At 41.5% G+C, this 20,616-nt stretch overlaps 1 protein-coding gene across 4 annotated transcripts in view; it reads left to right on the plus strand.

Annotated features, from left to right (window-relative positions):
* LOC310957502 (disco-interacting protein 2 homolog C) overlaps positions 1 to 20,014 on the plus strand; it is a 225,167-nt gene extending 205,153 nt beyond the window's left edge. For 2 of the 4 annotated variants that reach the window (XM_083928083.1, XM_083928084.1), the window contains exons 29-38: positions 188 to 318; positions 542 to 710; positions 1,484 to 1,654; positions 11,148 to 11,177; positions 12,681 to 12,742; positions 14,350 to 14,407; positions 14,490 to 14,564; positions 15,148 to 15,322; positions 16,644 to 16,767; positions 17,290 to 20,014. In XM_083928083.1, the coding sequence (XP_083784209.1) occupies positions 188 to 318; positions 542 to 710; positions 1,484 to 1,654; positions 11,148 to 11,177; positions 12,681 to 12,742; positions 14,350 to 14,407; positions 14,490 to 14,564; positions 15,148 to 15,322; positions 16,644 to 16,767; positions 17,290 to 17,542 (1,248 nt within the window). In that variant the 3' untranslated portion in view covers positions 17,543 to 20,014. The remainder of the gene's footprint in view (positions 1 to 187; positions 319 to 541; positions 711 to 1,483; positions 1,655 to 11,147; positions 11,178 to 12,680; positions 12,743 to 14,349; positions 14,408 to 14,489; positions 14,565 to 15,147; positions 15,323 to 16,643; positions 16,768 to 17,289) is intronic. The other 2 variants (XM_083928085.1, XM_083928086.1) reach the window with 1 other exon arrangement.
* Positions 20,015 to 20,616: the final 602 nt, after the last annotated feature.

Below are 20,616 nucleotides of genomic sequence, written 5' to 3' on the forward strand. Positions count from 1 at the left end.
ACTTAGGATTTACTTTGTGTGTGTGAAACATTTTCTGTTCCTCACTTCTGCACAGGGTACACAGAGGGAGAATATCCCCCCTTGTTTCTTCTAGTTACCGAAAACCGTTGTTTGCTTCTAGAAGAAACGGATCAACTGCGAGCACTAATGAGCGTTTCCTCATGTCATGTGTCCGTCTGCTGTTTAGATGTCTCACACAGCCACCAGTGCCTTCTGCCGCTCCATCAAGCTGCAGTGTGAGCTTTACCCGTCCAGAGAGGTCGCCATCTGCCTGGACCCGTACTGCGGCCTGGGCTTCGTCCTCTGGTGCCTTTGCAGGTCAGACAAACCAAGACAAATGGGACTCAAAAATCAAAAAGCACAATTTAGTGTTCCTGAAATACACATTCTAGCCAGGGAGGGCAGATGCAGAAGAATGGATAAAGGGAGCTCAAAGAGTTTCCAAGAGCATCTCAACACATTGTTTTAGCTTAAACATACACACCAGTACGATGACAGAATCCCTCCATGCTCTTATCTCTCGTGTGGTTTCTCTCTGCAGTGTGTACTCAGGTCACCAGTCCATCCTGATCCCTCCGTCTGAGCTGGAGGTGAACCCGGCCCTCTGGCTGTCGGCCGTCAGTCAGTACAAAGTCCGCGACACTTTCTGCTCCTACAGCGTCATGGAGCTTTGCACCAAGGGCCTCGGCCTGCAGACCGACTCTTTGAAGGTGTGTCTCGAGAAGAGAGTGTACTGCTACTGTTTGTCGGGTATAATCTAAGAGCGCCTTGTACGTGATTACATATCTCTAGAATCATTCACGCGATCTGTTTCACACTTGGCTGGGGATGCTCTGAGATTTAGTGGGGTGGAAGTGTAGGGTAACATACACCTATCTCTAAACCGTACTTAAGTACTGTATTTAAAGTTGTACTCCATAAGAATTGAGACATGTTGTTTCTAGCGGCCTCTTTGGCGGTAAGATGTAACTGCAGGGGAGCCTGTTCTTTCAGAGCCTCCATCTTGTCAAGTTCCCTGTCACTGTGTGTTGAATATTTATCTTTTTATTCATTTATTTTTTGCTGTTTTGTGAACTTTATTGAACTCATTCACCTCTCTACTTCCAGTCCGTCCCCTTAATGGTCCCCTCTTAAATCCAAGCACACACACATGTTCCTATTACACTTCTGCTCCTACTACAAGCCTGACTCAGAAGTTGAGGTTCCTGATTTCTGATTGACAATGAAAATACTGTAATTGTTAGTTGCAGCACTAATAGAGATACCACAGTAACGTTACATATACCATGATGTATATGCATCTCCCACCTCCAGCCTCTATACCTTAAATGCAAAAACTTATCTCATTAACACTTACCCTTATAGGCCTTGTTTTATGAATTGAATTAACAAGTGAAAAACAATCAAGTGACATTTAAAGATAAGAGGGAAAGGATCACAGATACAACAGCGTTTGATTCTGCATCCTCCTTGCCTCCTTCAGTCTCGAGGATTGGATTTGTCTCGTGTGAGGACCTGTGTGGTTGTAGCAGAGGAGCGTCCCAGGATAGCCCTGACACAGTCCTTCTCCAAACTCTTCAAGGACCTTGGACTCCACCCTCGAGCCGTCAGCACCTCCTTCGGCTGCCGCGTCAACCTGGCGATCTGCCTGCAGGTCAGTCCAACTCTCACCTCTGTGCTCCTGAACAGATTGACATCAGTTTATGTTAAGCCTCCCTTACAATTTAATTCAACGATTCCATACCTGTCTGAAGAAACTTTACATATAGAGTAGGTCTAGACCACACTGTGACTTATTTACTAGGGCTGTGTATTGTTCACAACCTCACGATACTAGACGTATCACGATACAGAGGCTACAATAAGATACCCGTTACAGAGGCTGCAGAATGATATGCATCATGATATAGAGGCCTCAACAGGATAAGTATCACGATGTAAAGGCCATGATACGATACATAACACAATACAGAGGCCACGATATGATACATATCATGATACAAAGGTCACGATACAATACATGTCATGATACAAAGTTCACGATACGATACATGTCATGATACAAAGTTCACGATACGATACATATCATGATACAAAGGTCACGATACGATACATATCATGATACAAAGGTCACGGCACAATGCATATCATGATACAAAGGTCAGGATACAATACATATCATGATACAAAGGTCACGATACAATACATATCATGATACAAAAGTCACAATACAATAAATGTCATGATACAAAGGTCACGATACAATACATGTCATGATACACATGTCACGATACGATACATATCATGATACAAATGTCATGATACGATACATATCATGACACAAAGGTCACAATATGATACGTACCATGATACAAGGTCACGATACAATACATATCATTGTATTATTCATTTATTTCAGACTTGTAATCCAAAGATGAGAAAAAAAACAAGAAAAACAACACATTGAGAAGAGAAAAAAGAAGAATTAACAATTTACACATACAGTCTGAAAAGGGGATGGAATGAAGCAACGCTTATAAATTTCCAACCCCTCACCCAGCACCACCCGAACCAATAACATATTCTAACAATACAATATATTGTAGTGACACAAACAGATATATATGACAAACAAAACAGACATATAGACAGACAGACAGGCCCAAACTTTTCCTGCTTCTACACCCCCTCTTCCCTCCAGAACATATAGGCAACAGAGCAAATGCCAGACAGGCAATTAGACAGATAGACAGGCATTCAGACAGACAGGTGTTTAGACAAACAGACAGACCCTCAGACTGAGAGACAGGCAGGCATCTATACAGACAGAGACAGACAGGTAGGCAGAGCGATAGACAGCCATGTGTGTGTGTGTGTGTGTGCACGTGCCTGCGTGGCCAGTGGAGCCCCAGCTGGAGGAGTGCGCAAATGTCACTATACAATACATGTCATGATACAAAGTTCACAATACGATACATATCATGATACTAGGTCACGATACAATACATATCATGATACAAATGTCACGATATGATACATATCATGATACAAATGTCACGATACGATACATATCATGATACAAATGTCACGATATGATACATATCATGATACAAATGTCACGATATGATACATATCATGATACAAATGTCACGATGCGATACATATCATGATACAAATGTCATGATATGATACATATCATGATACAAATGTCACGATACAATACATATCATGATACAAAGTTCACAATACGATACATATCATGACACAAAATGATACAGATTGTGATACAAGGTCACGATACAATACATGTCATGATACAAAGGCCATTATACGTTACGTATCGCAATGCACATTGAGTTTGAATAATGACCATGTCCTTTATAGAACTTACTACAAAGCTGTCATTCATTCATTCATCTTCAGCCGCTTGTCCCGGGGCTGAGGCGTTTTAGAACCTTTAATTAACCTAACACTTTGGACTGTGGGAGGAAACCGGAGTACCCGGAGGAAACCCAGAGCAGACACGGGGAGAATATACAAACTCTGCACAGAAAGGCCCAGGCCGGGATGCGAACCTGTAACCTTCTTGCTGTGAGGTGACAGTGCTAACCACTACACCACCGTGTAGCCCAGCTGTTCTTTATGTATAACAGAAATCACACAACCTAATCCCACTTAAAATCACTGCACCATAGGCAATGATCCATTTTTTCCCTCCAATACAGTTTGATCTGCATCAATATGGGTATCCACAAGCAGTATCATGTATCATCGTGTATCATCGTATTCTAAGAGAATGCATAGACAACTGTGACAGTTTAAGGAAAGTCTGGCTATTGTTGCGTTTAGGGACGGTTGACTCATCTCTGCCTTTCCCTAGGTTCACAGTGACAACCCTAGATGGGTTTCCACACCCTACAGTATAGGGTTTGCAAATTATCCAATCACTGCTAAGGGAAGAGACCATATGACTGCAATTTTGGCGCTATTGCTTTGAATACAATACGATACATATCATGATACTAGGTCACGATACAATACATATCATGATACAAATGTCACGATATGATACATGTCATGATACAAAGTTCACAATACGATACAAATGTCACGATACAAATGTCACGATATGATACAAATGTCACGATACAATACATGTCATGATACAAATGTCACGATATGATACATATCATGATACAAATGTCACGATACAATACATATCATGATACAAATGTCACGATATGATACATATCATGATACAAATGTCACGATACAATACATGTCATGATACAAAGTTCACAATACGATACATATAATGACACAAAATGATACAGATTGTGTGGCGCTATTGCTTTGAATACAATACGATACATATCATGATACTAGGTCACGATACAATACATATCATGATACAAATGTCACGATATGATACATGTCATGATACAAAGTTCACAATACGATACAAATGTCACGATACAAATGTCACGATATGATACAAATGTCACGATACAATACATGTCATGATACAAATGTCACGATATGATACATATCATGATACAAATGTCACGATACAATACATATCATGATACAAATGTCACGATATGATACATATCATGATACAAATGTCACGATACAATACATGTCATGATACAAAGTTCACGATACGATACATGTCATGATACAAAGTTCACGATACGATACATATCATGATACAAAGGTCACGATACGATACATATCATGATACAAAGGTCACGGCACAATGCATATCATGATACAAAGGTCAGGATACAATACATATCATGATACAAAGGTCACGATACAATACATATCATGATACAAAAGTCACAATACAATAAATGTCATGATACAAAGGTCACGATACAATACATGTCATGATACACATGTCACGATACGATACATATCATGATACAAATGTCATGATACGATACATATCATGACACAAAGGTCACAATATGATACGTACCATGATACAAGGTCACGATACAATACATATCATTGTATTATTCATTTATTTCAGACTTGTAATCCAAAGATGAGAAAAAAAACAAGAAAAACAACACATTGAGAAGAGAAAAAAGAAGAATTAACAATTTACACATACAGTCTGAAAAGGGGATGGAATGAAGCAACGCTTATAAATTTCCAACCCCTCACCCAGCACCACCCGAACCAATAACATATTCTAACAATACAATATATTGTAGTGACACAAACAGATATATATGACAAACAAAACAGACATATAGACAGACACACAAATGTCACGATACAATACATATCATGATACAAATGTCACGATATGATACATATCATGATACAAATGTCACGATACAATACATGTCATGATACAAAGTTCACAATACGATACATATAATGACACAAAATGATACAGATTGTGGTACAAGGTCACGATACAAAACATGTCATGATACATTACGTATCGCAATGCACATTGAGTTTGAATAATGACCATGTCCTACATAGAACTTACTACAAAGCTGTTCTTTATTCATCTTCAGCCGCTTGTCCTGGGGCTGAGGCGTTTTAGATTCATCAATTAACCTAACTGGAGTATCTGGAGGAAACCCACGCAGACAATATGCAAACTCTGCACAGAAAGGTCCAGGCCGGGATGCGAACCTGTAACCTTCTTGCTGTGAGGGGACAGTGCTAACCACTACACCACCGTGTAGCCCAGCTGTACTTTATGTATAACAGAAATCACACAACCTAATCCCACTTAAAATCACTGCACCATAGGCAATGATCCATTTTTTCCCTCCAATACAGTTTGATCTGCATCAATATGGGTATCCACAAGCAGTATCATGTATCATCGTGTATCATCGTATTCTAAGAGAATGCATAGACAACTGTGACAGTTTAAGGAAAGTCTGGCTATTGTTGCGTTTAGGGACGGTTGACTCATCTCTGCCTTTCCCTAGGTTCACAGTGACAACCCTAGATGGGTTTCCACACCCTACAGTTTAGGGTTTGCAAATTATCCAATCACTGCCAAGGGAAGAGACCATATGACTGCAATTTTGGCGCTATTGCTTTGAATACAATACGATACATATCATGATACTAGGTCACGATACAATACATATCATGATACAAATGTCACGATATGATACATGTCATGATACAAAGTTCACAATACGATACAAATGTCACGATACAAATGTCACGATATGATACAAATGTCACGATACAATACATGTCATGATACAAATGTCACGATACAATACATGTCATGATACAAATGTCACGATACAAAACATGTCATGATACAAATGTCACGATACAATACATGTCATGATACAAATGTCACGATATGATACATATCATGATACAAATGTCACGATACAATACATGTCATGATACAAAGTTCACAATACGATACAAATGTCACAATACAAATGTCACGATATGATACATATGTCACAATACAATACATGTCATGATACAAAGTTCACAATACGATACATATCATGACACAAATGTCACGATATGATACATATCATTGTATTATTCATTTATTTCAGACTTGTAATCCAAAGATGAGAAAAAAAACAAAAAAAACAACACATTGAGAAGAGAAAAAAGAAGAATTAACAATTTACACATACAGTCTGAAAAGGGGATGGAAGGAAGCAACGCTTATAAATTTCCAACCCCTCACCCAGCACCACCCAACCCAAAATAACATATTATAACAATACAATATATTGTAGTGACACAAACAGATATACATGACAAACAAAACAGACATATAGACAGACAAACAGACAGACAGGCCCAAACTTTTCCTGCTTCTACACCCCCTCTTCCCTCCAGAACATATAGGCAACAGAGCAAATGCCAGACAGGCAATTAGACAGATAGACAGGCATTCAGACAGACAGGTGTTTAGACAAACAGACAGACCCTCAGACTGAGAGACAGATATGATACATATCATGATACAAATGTCATGATACAATACATGTCATGATACAAAGTTCACGATATGATACATATCATGATACAAATGTCACGATACAATACATGTCATGATACAAATGTCACGATATGATACATATCATGACACAAAATGATACAGATTGTGATACAAGGTCACGATACAATACATGTCATGATACAAAGGCCATTATACGTTACGTATCGCAATGCACATTGAGTTTGAATAATGACCATGTCCTACATAGAACTTACTACAAAGCTGTTCTTTATTCATTCATTCATCTTCAGCCACTTGTCCCGGGGCTGAGGCGTTTTAGAATCATCAATTAACCTAACCGGAGTACCCGCAGACACGGGGAGAATATGCAAACTCTGCACAGAAAGGCCCAGGCCGGGATGCGAACCTTTAACCTTCTTGCTGTGAGGCGACAGTGCTAACCACTACACCACCGTGTAGCCCAGCTGTTCTTTATGTATAACAGCAATCACACAACCTAATCCCACTTAAAATCACTGCACCATAGGCAATGATCCATTTTTTTCCCTCCAATACAGTTTGATCTGCATCAATATGGGTATCCACAAGCAGTATCATGTATCATCGTATTCTAAGAGAATGCATAGACAACTGTGACAGTTTAAGGAAAGTCTGGCTATTGTTGCGTTTAGGGACGGTTGACTCATCTCTGCCTTTCCCTAGGTTCACAGTGACAACCCTAGATGGGTTTCCACACCCTACAGTTTGGGGTTTGCAAATTATCCAATCACTGCTAAGGGAAGAGATCATATGACTGCAATTTTGGCGCTATTGCTTTGAATACAATACGATACATATCATGATACTAGGTCACGATACAATACATATCATGATACAAATGTCACAATATGATACAAATGTCACGATACAAAACATATCATATACAAATGTCACGATACAAATGTCACGATATGATACATATGTCACGATACAATACATGTCATGATACAAAGTTCACAATACGATACATATCATGACACAAATGTCACAATATGATACATATCATTGTATTATTCATTTATTTCAGACTTGTAATCCAAAGATGAGAAAAAAAACAAAAAAAACAACACATTGAGAAGAGAAAAAAGAAGAATTAACAATTTACACATACAGTCTGAAAAGGGGATGGAAGGAAGCAACGCTTATAAATTTCCAACCCCTCACCCAGCACCACCCAACCCAAAATAACATATAACAATACAATATATTGTAGTGACACAAACAGATATACATGACAAACAAAACAGACATGCGCACCCGTGTGTGCCTGCGTGGCCAGTGGAGCCCCAGCTGGAGGAGTGTGCAAATGTCACGATACAATACATGTCATGATACAAATGTCACGATACAATACATATCATGATACAAATGTCACGATACAATACATATCATGATACAAATGTCACGATATGATACATATCATGATACAAATGTCACGATACAATACATATCATGATACAAATGTCACGATACAATACATGTCATGATACAAAGTTCACAATACGATACAAATGTCACGATACAAATGTCACGATATGATACATATGTCACGATACAATACATGTCATGATACAAAGTTCACAATACGATACATATCATGACACAAATGTCATGATATGATACATATCATTGTATTATTCATTTATTTCAGACTTGTAATCCAAAGATGAGGAGAAAAAAAAAAAAAACAACACATTGAGAAGAGAAAAAAGAAGAATTAACAATTTACACATACAGTCTGAAAAGGGGATGGAAGGAAGCAACGCTTATAAATTTCCAACCCCTCACCCAGCACCACCCAACCCAAAATAACATATTATAACAATACAATATATTGTAGTGACACAAACAGATATACATGACAAACAAAACAGACATATAGACAGACAGACAGGCCCAAACTTTTCCTGCTTCTACACCCCCTCTTCCCTCCAGAACATATAGGCAACAGAGCAAATGCCAGACAGGCAAATAGACAGATAGACAGGCATTCAGACAGACAGGTGTTTAGACAAACAGACAGACCCTCAGACTGAGAGACAGGCAGGCATCTATACAGACAGAGACAGACAGGAAGGCAGAGCGATAGACAGCCGTGTGTGTGTGTGTGTGTGTGTGTGTGCGCGTGCCTGCGTGGCCAGTGGAGCCCCAGCTGGAGGAGTGCCCAAATGTCACGATACAATACATATCATGATACAAATGTCACGATACAATACATGTCATGATATAAAGTACACAATACGATACATATCATGATACTAGGTCACGATACAATACATATCATGATACAAATGTCACGACATGATACATATCATGATACAAATGTCACGATATGATACATATCATGATACAAATGTCACGATACAATACATATCATGATACAAATGTCACGATACGATACATATCATGATACAAATGTCACGATATGATACATATCATGATACAAATGTCACAATATGATACATATCATGATACAAAGTTCACAATACGATACATATCATGACACAAAATGATACAGATTGTGATACAAGACATGTCATGATACAAAGGCCATTATACGTTACGTATCGCAATGCACATTGAGTTTGATTAATGACCATGTCCTACATAGAACTTACTACAAAGCTGTTCTTTATTCATTCATTCATCTTCAGCCGCTCGTCCCGTGGCTGAGGCGTTTTAGAATCATCAATTAACTAACTGGAGTACCCGGAGGAAACCCACGCAGACACGGGGAGAATATGCAAACTCTGCACAGAAAGGCCCAGGCCGGGATGCGAACCTGTAACCTTTATGCTACGAGGCGACAGTGCTAACCACTACACCACCGTGTAGCCCAGCTGTTCTTTATGTATAACAGAAATCACACAACCTAATCCCACTTAAAATCACTGCACCATAGGCAATGATCCCTTTTTTTCCCTCCAATACAGTTTGATCTGCATCAATATGGGTATCCACAAGCAGTATCATATATCATCGTGTATCATCGTATTCTAAGAGAATGCATAGACAACTGTGACAGTTTAAGGAAAGTCTGGCTATTGTTGCGTTTAGGGACGGTTGACTCATCTCTGCCTTTCCCTAGGTTCACAGTGACAACCCTAGATGGGTTTCCACACCCTACAGTTTAGGGTTTGCAAATTATCCAATCACTGCTAAGGGAAGAGACCATATGACTGCAGTTTTGGCTACATTGCTTTGTATTGTTATAATCAGTTGAAAGTTGTTTCCATCTCCTGGGTACTGGAAGCCTGTTCATTTCTGGCTTTGATCAAAACACATGGATTTCAATGAAAGAAGGAGCAAGTGCACTTTTGCAGTTTCAGCGTATTAAGTGTTGCACAGTGATATGTTTGTGGGTAAATATATTACAGGTTTACGGAGAGATAACGGACTCAGTGAAACCTAATTTAAGCCATAGTCATTCTCTTCTTTTCCATCCAAACAAACCAATTTTTGAGACGTTCCGGTTTTTTGTGTGTACGTCTCTTGGGTCCTGCGACATCCTTCCATTCCAAGCTGATCATTGCTTTTACATCTCAGCTATGATTTGCAACCTCAAGTGAATCAAATCAGGTTATTCCCCAGGTTCATATGTAAATGTCACAGTGTTTTCCCTAGATAATAAAAGTTTTTTTTGTGATCTGCTAATCCAATTAAACCTCTTTCCATATTTCTATTAAGTAAAACACTGCGGACCATTTTATAGATATTAATACTAGGATACAATGCATTATGAAATAGTATTCGAGATTTAATGGGCACTCCGTTGTTGTACAGTGCAGTGGTTTCTAACTGCACACAGTATTACAGCATTACACTAATATTACAGTAACTAATATTATACAGAATATTGCGTGACTACTCTGTGACATAATTAACCAAACTGTTTCCTCCACCCTCAAATGAAAACTAACATTTGGGTGAACATTTTCTTTCAGTCCTGACTGCTTATTTTGTTGCTTTGAGTTTTCATTTTGACATTTTTCTTCCTTCCCTTCTCCGTCCTTGTTTTAATCATAACTCCGACCTCATATCTCATACTTGGTTTTGTCTCCGCCCTCCCTCCTTACCTCCTCTTCCTTCTCCTTACCTCCTCCACCCCTCTCTGCTGCTGTAGCCTCACAGGCTGGGGAAACTTGCCGACCAGGTAGGGAACCACCATTAATCCCCAACCCAACCACCACCACCACTTCCACCCCACTGCTTATCAGCACATCACTCATCAGCTGGCTTTAGATCAAAGTTTCAAGGTTTATTTTCAGTATCCACTAGTCCCCGAAGGGCTGAACGGTGTCAATTGCCCGTACAAACACTGCGGCAACATGTCCACCGATCGAAGATTGACAGCAGCACTGTGTGTACTACTGGTACAGTCCCAGCCTGGTCCTGGTCCAACTAGCTGGTGTGAGATCCAGGTATTTAACCTCTCACAAATACCTGGATCTCACACCAGCTGGTTGGACCAGAGGTGAAACGTCTTCCTAGACAAATAACCAAGTCCAGTTGCTTTTGACTGAAATTGCCTTGAGGATAATAAAAATAATACATTTTATTTATAGGCGCCTTTCTAAGCACTCAAGGACACCGTGCTTTGGTTAAAACTGACAGCTCTGTATGGTGGTCAGCTGTCAGCACCACCATAAAGTTCCTTTTGTGTCGCCGCTCTCTGGTGTGACCCGGCATTTATGTAAAAAATAAATAAATGTGTTAAAACATTTGGAAAAAGTCAGCAAAAACCTAAAAGTCAAACCACTTCTCCACCATTGATCTCTATGTTCCAAACAAACAACACATCACTAAATATTCTTCTGTCGATGGAGTTACAAAGTTAGACTAGTCTAGTCTGTTGTGCGACCTTGTGGAGATGATGCTATCTGCCGTTTTGTGCTCTGGGTGTGTGGACTTCAGACTCCCAGCATGCCGCTGTGTGTCCGGTGGTGGGCTCTGGTTACGGTTTCCCTCTGCAAAGGTTTTGAATCGCCTCTGAGAGAGAAAAGAGGGATAGAGGGATGGTGGAGGAAGAGAGAGGGGGTCCGAACGGGGGTCTCTATCTCTATCTTTTTCTCTGACTTGATCTGAAGTTTTCACTCACATGTAAGATATATATGTATATATATATATATATATATATATATATATAAGATATGGAGACCAGACACTGGTAAATCATATTTTATATTTTTAAATGTTTTATGTAATCACTCCTTATCACCCCTTTGTTCCATCTTTCTTTTCCCCTGGCTTTTTGTCACTCTTCCCTCTTTCTCTCTCTTCTTGTTTGCATCAAGTAGAATCTGACTTTAGAAAGCTGTTTTGTTTTAACGTTGGGTCTTTGGTTTTATTTTAATCTGCGTTTTCTTTCGCTGATCTCCTTCAGAAATCACCTCACTGCTGTCGCACCCACATCGTTCCCCCATCCATTTTGTAAAATGTCGTAGAGGTTTTGTGAGATCCCGCCTTTTTTCTCGAACTCAAAGTTTTTCCCTCTGCCGTGAAGGGAAAGCTTGTCTCTGTGAGCACTAACGCACGAGCAGCAGCATCCACTGGTGGTAGCAGTAGTTGCGGTAGTAGGAGCTTTTGTCGTGCAGTCGTACAATGATAGTTGTGTGAAAGGATGCTGTGTGACCCTGTTGTTGTTGGTGTTTCTCAGGGCACCTCAGGACCCGACCCCACGACTGTGTTTGTTGATATGAGAGCGCTACGGCACGACAGGTGAGTTAACCCTTTAATGTCTTCACTGAGAAAGAGGCAATGACATTTCTTTTCTTTGCATTTTTACTTCTTTGAGGCAATAAAAAACCATCAGCAGTCGTGTGCAGTTGGGAGAAAACAGAGCTGCTGCCCGCTGCACTGAACCCCGCGTCCCCTCGCAGCTCCTGGCTCCACACTGTGGCACGGCTGTTAGTTTGTTTCTGATTTTCGTTGGACACAATCTGTTTTTGACCTGCTGTCTATCCCACACATCCCTCCCACAGTCACCACTTCTCGCCTAGGCTGTGTGATGTAGCTCGCGGTATGGCGTCCTCTCATGCTGCATTCACTTGCACACAGACATTGGAGTTTCCCTCTAGTACATTTCTGAACAGCCTCAACTTTTCATAGCCTATATATATATATATATATTTTAATTAGATTGTCCAAAACTGCGGTGGCAAGGCACTTTTTAAGGTTGGCAGCTTCCACCCTTTGCCACCCCATAGATCTGCCACTGCACAACAGTAAAGGTACGGGGGTTTTTTTTCCTCCAGAGGAGAAAATCAGCCAAAAACGTTTCTTTGGCAGCTTTAACCCGGCCGCGTGCACAGCCCTGGCATGGCTGACACTATAAATAGCAACTCAGTCAATCAATTTATTTTTCCAGACTATTGGGGACCAGCTAGAAGTTTTAAAATCCCTTCAAGGAGCTCAACATTAGTGTCAGATTTCACATCTTAAGGCGGGTAAACTGTTAGTTGCCGGGCAACGGAGATGAACAACAACTCAGTGATGACAAGGTAGATTTCAGATTTTCTGACGAGGTGGTCCGGTGGGATTAAAAGAACAATACCAGACCACTTTAGCTCACATGGACACCAGCTCACATGGACAAGTTTGTCAGGAGATGTTCCCTAAAGTGTCCAAACGTGTCTGGAGAGGTTCAGTTTCCTGTTCTCTGATCCAGCAGATCATTACAGCCTGCAGCCTGTGACCACTCTGCTGTCGTTCTCCCCCAGAGAAGTCTCAGTACACGAAGCAGCGCGGCTGTTCAGTCCCGCTCTGTATAAATATAACTGTCAGCGTGCATGATTACATGTAATCACTGTGGATGTTAGCGTTTCTGCCGCAGACGCTCCATGTTTATAATCCGACCGACCACTTCTGACAGTTTCCTTTTGAGGATCAATACTTTTATTTTATTTTTAGTCGTTAGGACAAAAGCATAATGATTGTTTTCGCCCGACATCCTTTGTAATTTCATCTCAAATGACATATTTTCAGATTCAATCTTGAGCAGACATCTCATTCTAAAAAGCAGCCGCCTGTGTTCAATATGGAAATCAGATGAAATACTTTATTCTAAGGGGAGACAAAGCATTTGGTAATATTCAAATATTACACATTTTTCAAACCATGTCCAGTTTAAAACTACAGAAATGCATAGAAACAAATAAATACACAGAAATGACAAAGATTTGACTTAAAAAAAGACAAAAAAGACAAAAATATTACAGCAGTAGATGATGTGTTTCCCACTGTAGTGTCTGTTGTGTCTTCTGTCCCTTCTGATGAACCTGCCTTGTTCCCCTGAATGTGCGTTAATGTTGCGTTTTCCTCCGCAGGGTCCGACTGGTCGAGAGGGGCTCACCACACAGCCTGCCTCTCATGGAGTCTGGGAAGGTGAGGTGTTGTTTTGTTCATGCTGCACTCAAACTGTTTTTATCATTTAAATGTTGACGTTTGGTCTCCGGTTCGTGATCAGATCCTGCCTGGAGTCCGAATCATCATCGCCAACCCAGAGACCAAGGGACCAATGGGAGAGTCACATCTGGGCGAGGTTCGTCTACACATCAGTTTTCACACAACGATCGTGATAGTAGACTGTAGGAAGACGTCAGTACTGTAACATCTGACATTAATGTGGGCCAACTGAGAATAATACTGCGGTTTCACTAAAAAGTTGTACACTTGATGTTCGTAAAACTGTGATTAAAGTGATTCAAATGCAACTGTTGATTCACTTAAATCCTCCCCAAAAATGAACCAGTTTGATGTCGAGTATTTCAAAAATCCATCCATTCATCTTCAGCCTCTTGTCCCTGTCCGGGTCACGGGGGGCTGGAGCTGATCCCAGCTGACATTGGACGTGAGGCGGGGTACACCCTGGACAGTGGGCCACCCTGGACAGTGGGCCACATCAAAATATGTGTTAATCGAACATCTGAACCTCAGCCTCAACATCGCAAACTTCGATGCAGTTATACTCGCGCCATTTTCAGGACTGAGGCCTGAGACCACAGAGGATTTATTTTTACTACAAAACTACATTTTGGTCTTTTTTTGTTATCGTCAAAGTTGGCGTTTAATGAAGGACACTGCCTGCTCCGCGCGGTGTAACAGCAGATGTTGTGTGTTTGTAGATCTGGGTGCAGAGCGGCCACAACGCAAGCGGTTACTTCACCGTGTACGGAGACGAGGCGCTGCAGTCGGACCATTTCAACTCCAGACTCAGCTTCGGAGACACGCAAACCGTCTGGGCTCGAACGGGATACCTGGGCTTCCTCCGCAGGACCGAACTGACCGACGCCAGCGGAGGTAAGGAGGACGTGACTGAAGTGATCAGTTGGTAGAATAACGTGTGACTGATGGGGCTGATACTGATCTTTAGGGTTTTCATATACCAGGATGGATTAAAGAGTCTCAGGCCTGATTTTAAGTCATAATCCATAAGATTAGAGACATGTTGCTTCTAGCGGCCTCTTTGGTGGTAACATGTAACTGCAGGCGAGCATGATACAGTCATTAGGACTAGACCGACCTAGTTCATGTGTTTTTTTAAAGCAGCATACAAAGAAAAGCTGAGTTTTAGGACTGTTATACCTGTAAATCACTGTGAGGAACACAACAGAAAAACTCCTTCTGAGGTTTTAGAAAACATGAACACAAACAAACGGTGTCAGCTATCGGCAAATCTGGGAATATTCAAAGCTAACCAACTAAGATTTTACCGTAAATAACAGCAATAAAATGTAGAAATAGGGGTTATTTGCTCAGGCTGTGTTTACCATCTCATATCCAGACAGCGAACGGTTATGAACCATATCATAAACAGAAGTAATCCATTATTTTCCAAATCAATCCAGACAAATGTGCCATGTGGTGAGCAAGCTAAGTGGGAACTCGTTGACAGCGTGGGCTGTGTGGAAACTAAGGGTTTAAAGTGAACAACCCATTTGTAAATATCAAAAATGAACGGCATGCTCAATCACGCTTTAGCTCACACGGTAACAGCTAGCTGGTAGAAACTAGCAGCAGCTGTGAACCCGTGATGATCCGTGTACTTTAACCTGTTTGCTGTTTAACTGAAATATCCCAAAAATATAAAATATATTCACTCTAGTAATATAATCAAAAGTGAGATGACAGCGTGGCTCAGTGCAGTGGTGTTGCAGCAGTGTGGAGCATGCACTGTGCAGACAGAGGGTCGTGATGTTACTGAAGTCGTGGTGGAAGAGTGCTGCTGAATCAGTGCAGCTTACAATTCAATCAAACGGGCAGACTATGAACTTCAATTCAATTTAATTTACAGTGCCAAATCTTAACTAAAGTTATCTCAGGAAACTTTACAGAGCAGGTAAAGACCACACTCTATGACTTATTAATGATTTACACAGACCCAACAATTCCCCCGTAGAGTACGGTGGCGTTGAAAACCTTCCCTTTAACAGGCAGGAACGTGTCATACGATCACGCTCTAGTATTACTCTGTTGCTAGAGACGTGTTGGAGAGAAGTATTCCCTTTGTTTCATTTCTAAACCTCTCGTTGGTCCGTTTGATTTTCCATATCTAGGAAGAATCTGTTTTTTGTAATGTATGAGAAATGACAGTTAAAGAGAGTCTAACCTGTGTGTGCAGAGCGCCATGACGCCCTCTACGTGGTTGGTGCTCTGGAGGAAGCCATGGAGCTAAGGGGGATGCGTTACCACCCCATCGACATCGAGACCTCCGTCATAAGGACGCACAAGAGCATCACAGAGTGGTAAGGAACACCGGCACACAGTGACACCTTGAGCCCTGCATGCAACCGGGCCGTGACTCCGTTACACAGAGCCCACAGTGACACCATGAGCCCTGCACGCCACCGGGCTGTGACTCCGTTACACAGAGCACACAGTGACACCATGAGCCCTGCATGCCACCGGGCTGTGACTCCGTTACACAGAGCACACAGTGACATCATGAGCCCTGCACGCCACCGGGCTGTGACTCCGTTACTACACAAAGCTGTTATGTTAATGTTAATGTTATGCTATGACTTATTATGATACATTCTGACTTATTATGACACATTCTGACTTATTATGACACATTTTGACTTATAAATGTTATACTATAACTTATTATGACACATTTTGACTTATAAATGTTATACTATAACTTATTATGACACATTCTGACTTATTAATGTTATGCTATGACTTTTTATCAGAGATCAGAGATCCCCGAGTACACATACATCACGTTGATTCTTCTTCTTCTTCTTCTTCTTCTTCACCTCCAGCGCGGTGTTCACGTGGACCAACCTGCTGGTGGTGGTGGTGGAGCTTGACGGCTCGGAGCACGAGGCCCTGGACTTGGTCCCGCTGGTCACTAACGTGGTCCTGGAGGAGCACTACCTAATTGTGGGGGTGGTGGTGGTGGTCGACATCGGCGTCATCCCCATCAACTCCCGCGGTGAGAAGCAGCGCATGCACCTGCGCGACGGCTTCCTGGCCGACCAGCTGGACCCCATCTACGTGGCCTACAACATGTAGCGCCCCCCCGGTGGCTGATGCGGAGGTGGACGAAGGATTCTTTAGGACGATGCAAAGACGGTCTGCTCCTTAGACCGGAAAGAATAAAACCAGAGTCTGAGGCACAAGAAGTTAGTCAACTTTCTTGCCCTGAATTTCTCAGGCAGCGCCCGCCCCTTGGATACGTGCTGCTGCCACCTAGCTCCCAAAATCAAGTGGTCGTGTTTAGGTTATTAGCATTCAAGTCCTGGTTTTGGGTCGGAAGAGGCAAGATTTGAAGTGCAGCACCTTCATCCAGAGCAAGAAAGTTCTCCCGACTGTGCCCAATGTTTACGGAAAAATGGCAATCGTGTGTCCCAGAGGGCGGCGGAAGAGGACAATCGTTAGCGTTGATCGTGGCTTTTCAAAAATCGCGCGTGGCTCACTTTAATACTTTCCTGTTAAGTATTTGCTGACGTTGCTTGTTTGTTTGTTTTTCTGTTTTGTTTTTTTAACATGTCCTCGGAAAAAGTTCAGGCTATTTTTGGAAAAGGATATTTACACGTTAACGAACTGTGGCGAAAAGGATGTTTTACAATATCAAGCAATCGCAAAATGAGCGAGATGTGTTTTGATACCGGGGGCGGGGTCCGGGGGCGCGAATCGCAGCTGTCCTTCACCTTTACGAGGAGGCGCTACGTGTTTGTTTTATGCTAGCTTTTTTTTGTTGTTGTTTTGCAAGTGTTACATTTTTGTTTAGTCATTCTCTTCTGAACCGTCCGTCCCGTCTCAGCGGGAGATCAGTGCGCTCAGAGCTGAACAGCCTTTCAGCCTTTCACTCCGTTTATTTTTCCGTACAGATGCTTCAGCTGAAGCGCAACAACACACAAATCCATATCCTGTAAGTATGTACAAAAAGAAACCGATTTAATTTATTTTGTTTCTCTTTTAAAGTATATGACGAGACGTTCGAGAATGTTTCGCTCTCGAATATTTGCTAATATAAAAAAAACACAAAAAAGCATCGTATTACGTGGAGTGAAACGCTCGCAGCAAGCATATTATGGAAGAATAGAAATATATGGTTATAGATTATATTAAAAGGAAAGGATTCTCAGCGGGCAGGAGCAGACTGACACACGATGCTTTTTACCTGCGCGTTCGTCTGCTGAAACGAGTCGGACGCGAAGCTTTGACGAGTCGTATTCCACATGAAGAGTTCGGAAACCAACGCTTTTATTATTAAGTGTGTTTTTTTTTTTTTTACCAAACTACCACACGACAGTATCATCCAGGTGTTTGAATGACGGGTCTGAGAGAAGGATTAGCAGCTCGCAGACCCACTTTAAAACAGCCTAAAACCTTCTCATTTTGGATCCTGACACCAAGTTGTGTTTAACAGAGGAAGTAAATCCATTCACTGTCTCTTAGTTCCACATAAATTAGGTGGTTTTAAAGCGATGTGGTCATATTTTAAGCATCCTATTCACTAAATTTAGAAAAGATATTAAACGCACCAACTGTAATTTGTAATTTAAGATCCCATCTCATCTCATCTTCAGCCTCTTATCCGGGGTCGGGTCTCGGGGGCAGCAGCTTTAGCAGGGGACCCCAAACTTCCCTTTCCCGGGCCACATTAACCAGCTCTAACTGGGGGATCCCGAGGCGTTCCCAGGCCAGTGTGGAGATCTAATCTCTCCACCTGGTCCTGGGTCTTCCCCAGGGCCTCCTCCCAGCTGTCCCACATGACTGTTATTATAAGCACTGGCTTGTACTGGGTTAAATGTGGGTACGGCCAATCCTTTAGGTATTGCGCCACGAAATTCTTGTGAGCACCATCTGGAACGTCGTGTACAACGTTTTCCACGGGTCTGCACACCAGGTGAACTGTCAGCTGGGATCTGTTAACTTAACAGAACTGTGAGCAAAAAGGAAGTGGTGCGGTGCTGACCTCCAGTGGTGACCAGGAGGAGAACACGGGCTTTTAAACACTTTTTTTTAACTGGGGTTGGAGACTCTTCACTCGTCCCTTTAAACAGGAAACAAATCTGGTATTTTAAGTCATAAATATAAATAAAGTTTTCATTTTTCAAAGTCTCCTTTCTGGAATAAAACTCGTCGATTCAAACAGACCAACAAGCAGCACTGGAATACTTTAGTGAAAACGGTGAGCGTCCCCATGACGACAGGTAGGCGAGCGGCCGCTACTATTGTAAATATCAGAGTCAGAAGTCCTTCATATTTTTTACACGGACCGATCAATCAGGGCTCATACAGTGATGTCAAGACGGGAATCAAAGACTGAAAACCGGGAGCAGGAGGTGGAGGTGGTCCCTTGAACTCATCACGGAGCCGCGGAGAGGTCAAAGGTCGCAGGGTTACCCGAATGTTCCAGTTTCCACACATGAAAAGAGGAAAAAAAGCACTTTCTTCACAGTTTCTTTCTTTTATCAGCAAAATGTATGTGGTCCCCTCCCAAGTATGTTTTTTTTAAAGGTTTTAAAATGTCTTATTTCAGTTGACATGAAGTCTTTCAATTAAATAAATATTTCAACAATTTTGACAATAAAAAGGGGATTTTGGTGTCTTTATTATTGTCATGTGACTCAGCTTTTGGGAAATTGTTCAACGAATAAAATATGTTTAAAAAGTGTCTTTAGGCCATCTATACAGCTTCATACCGTAACATAATTATGTTATAATTAACTCTAAAATGTCCAAGAGGAGTTTTATACAAATTTAGATCCAACATGTTTGTCATAGACCCTTCTGTGTGGAGTTTGCATGTTCTCCCCGTGTCTGCGTGGGTTTTCTCCGGGTTCTCCGGTTTCCTCCCACAGTCCAAAGACGTGCAGGTGTTCGGTTCATTGATGACTCTAAATCACCCGTAGGTGTGAATGGTTGTCTGTCTCTGTTCGTCTCTATGTGTCCTGTTATAGACTGGTGTCCTGTCCAGGGTGGGCCCCGCCTCACGCCCGATGTCAGCTGGGATCGGCTCCAGGCCCCCACGACCCCGACGGGGACAAGCGGTTGAAGATGAGTGATGTTTGTCATAACTCAGTGTTATTTTCAAGAAGTGAACAGTTGAAGTAAAACAAACTATAAAATCTGTTTTG

The sequence above is a fragment of the Echiichthys vipera genome (genome assembly GCF_963691815.1).
Source record: "Echiichthys vipera genome assembly, chromosome: 15".
Classification (NCBI taxonomy): Eukaryota; Metazoa; Chordata; class Actinopteri; order Perciformes; family Trachinidae; genus Echiichthys; species Echiichthys vipera.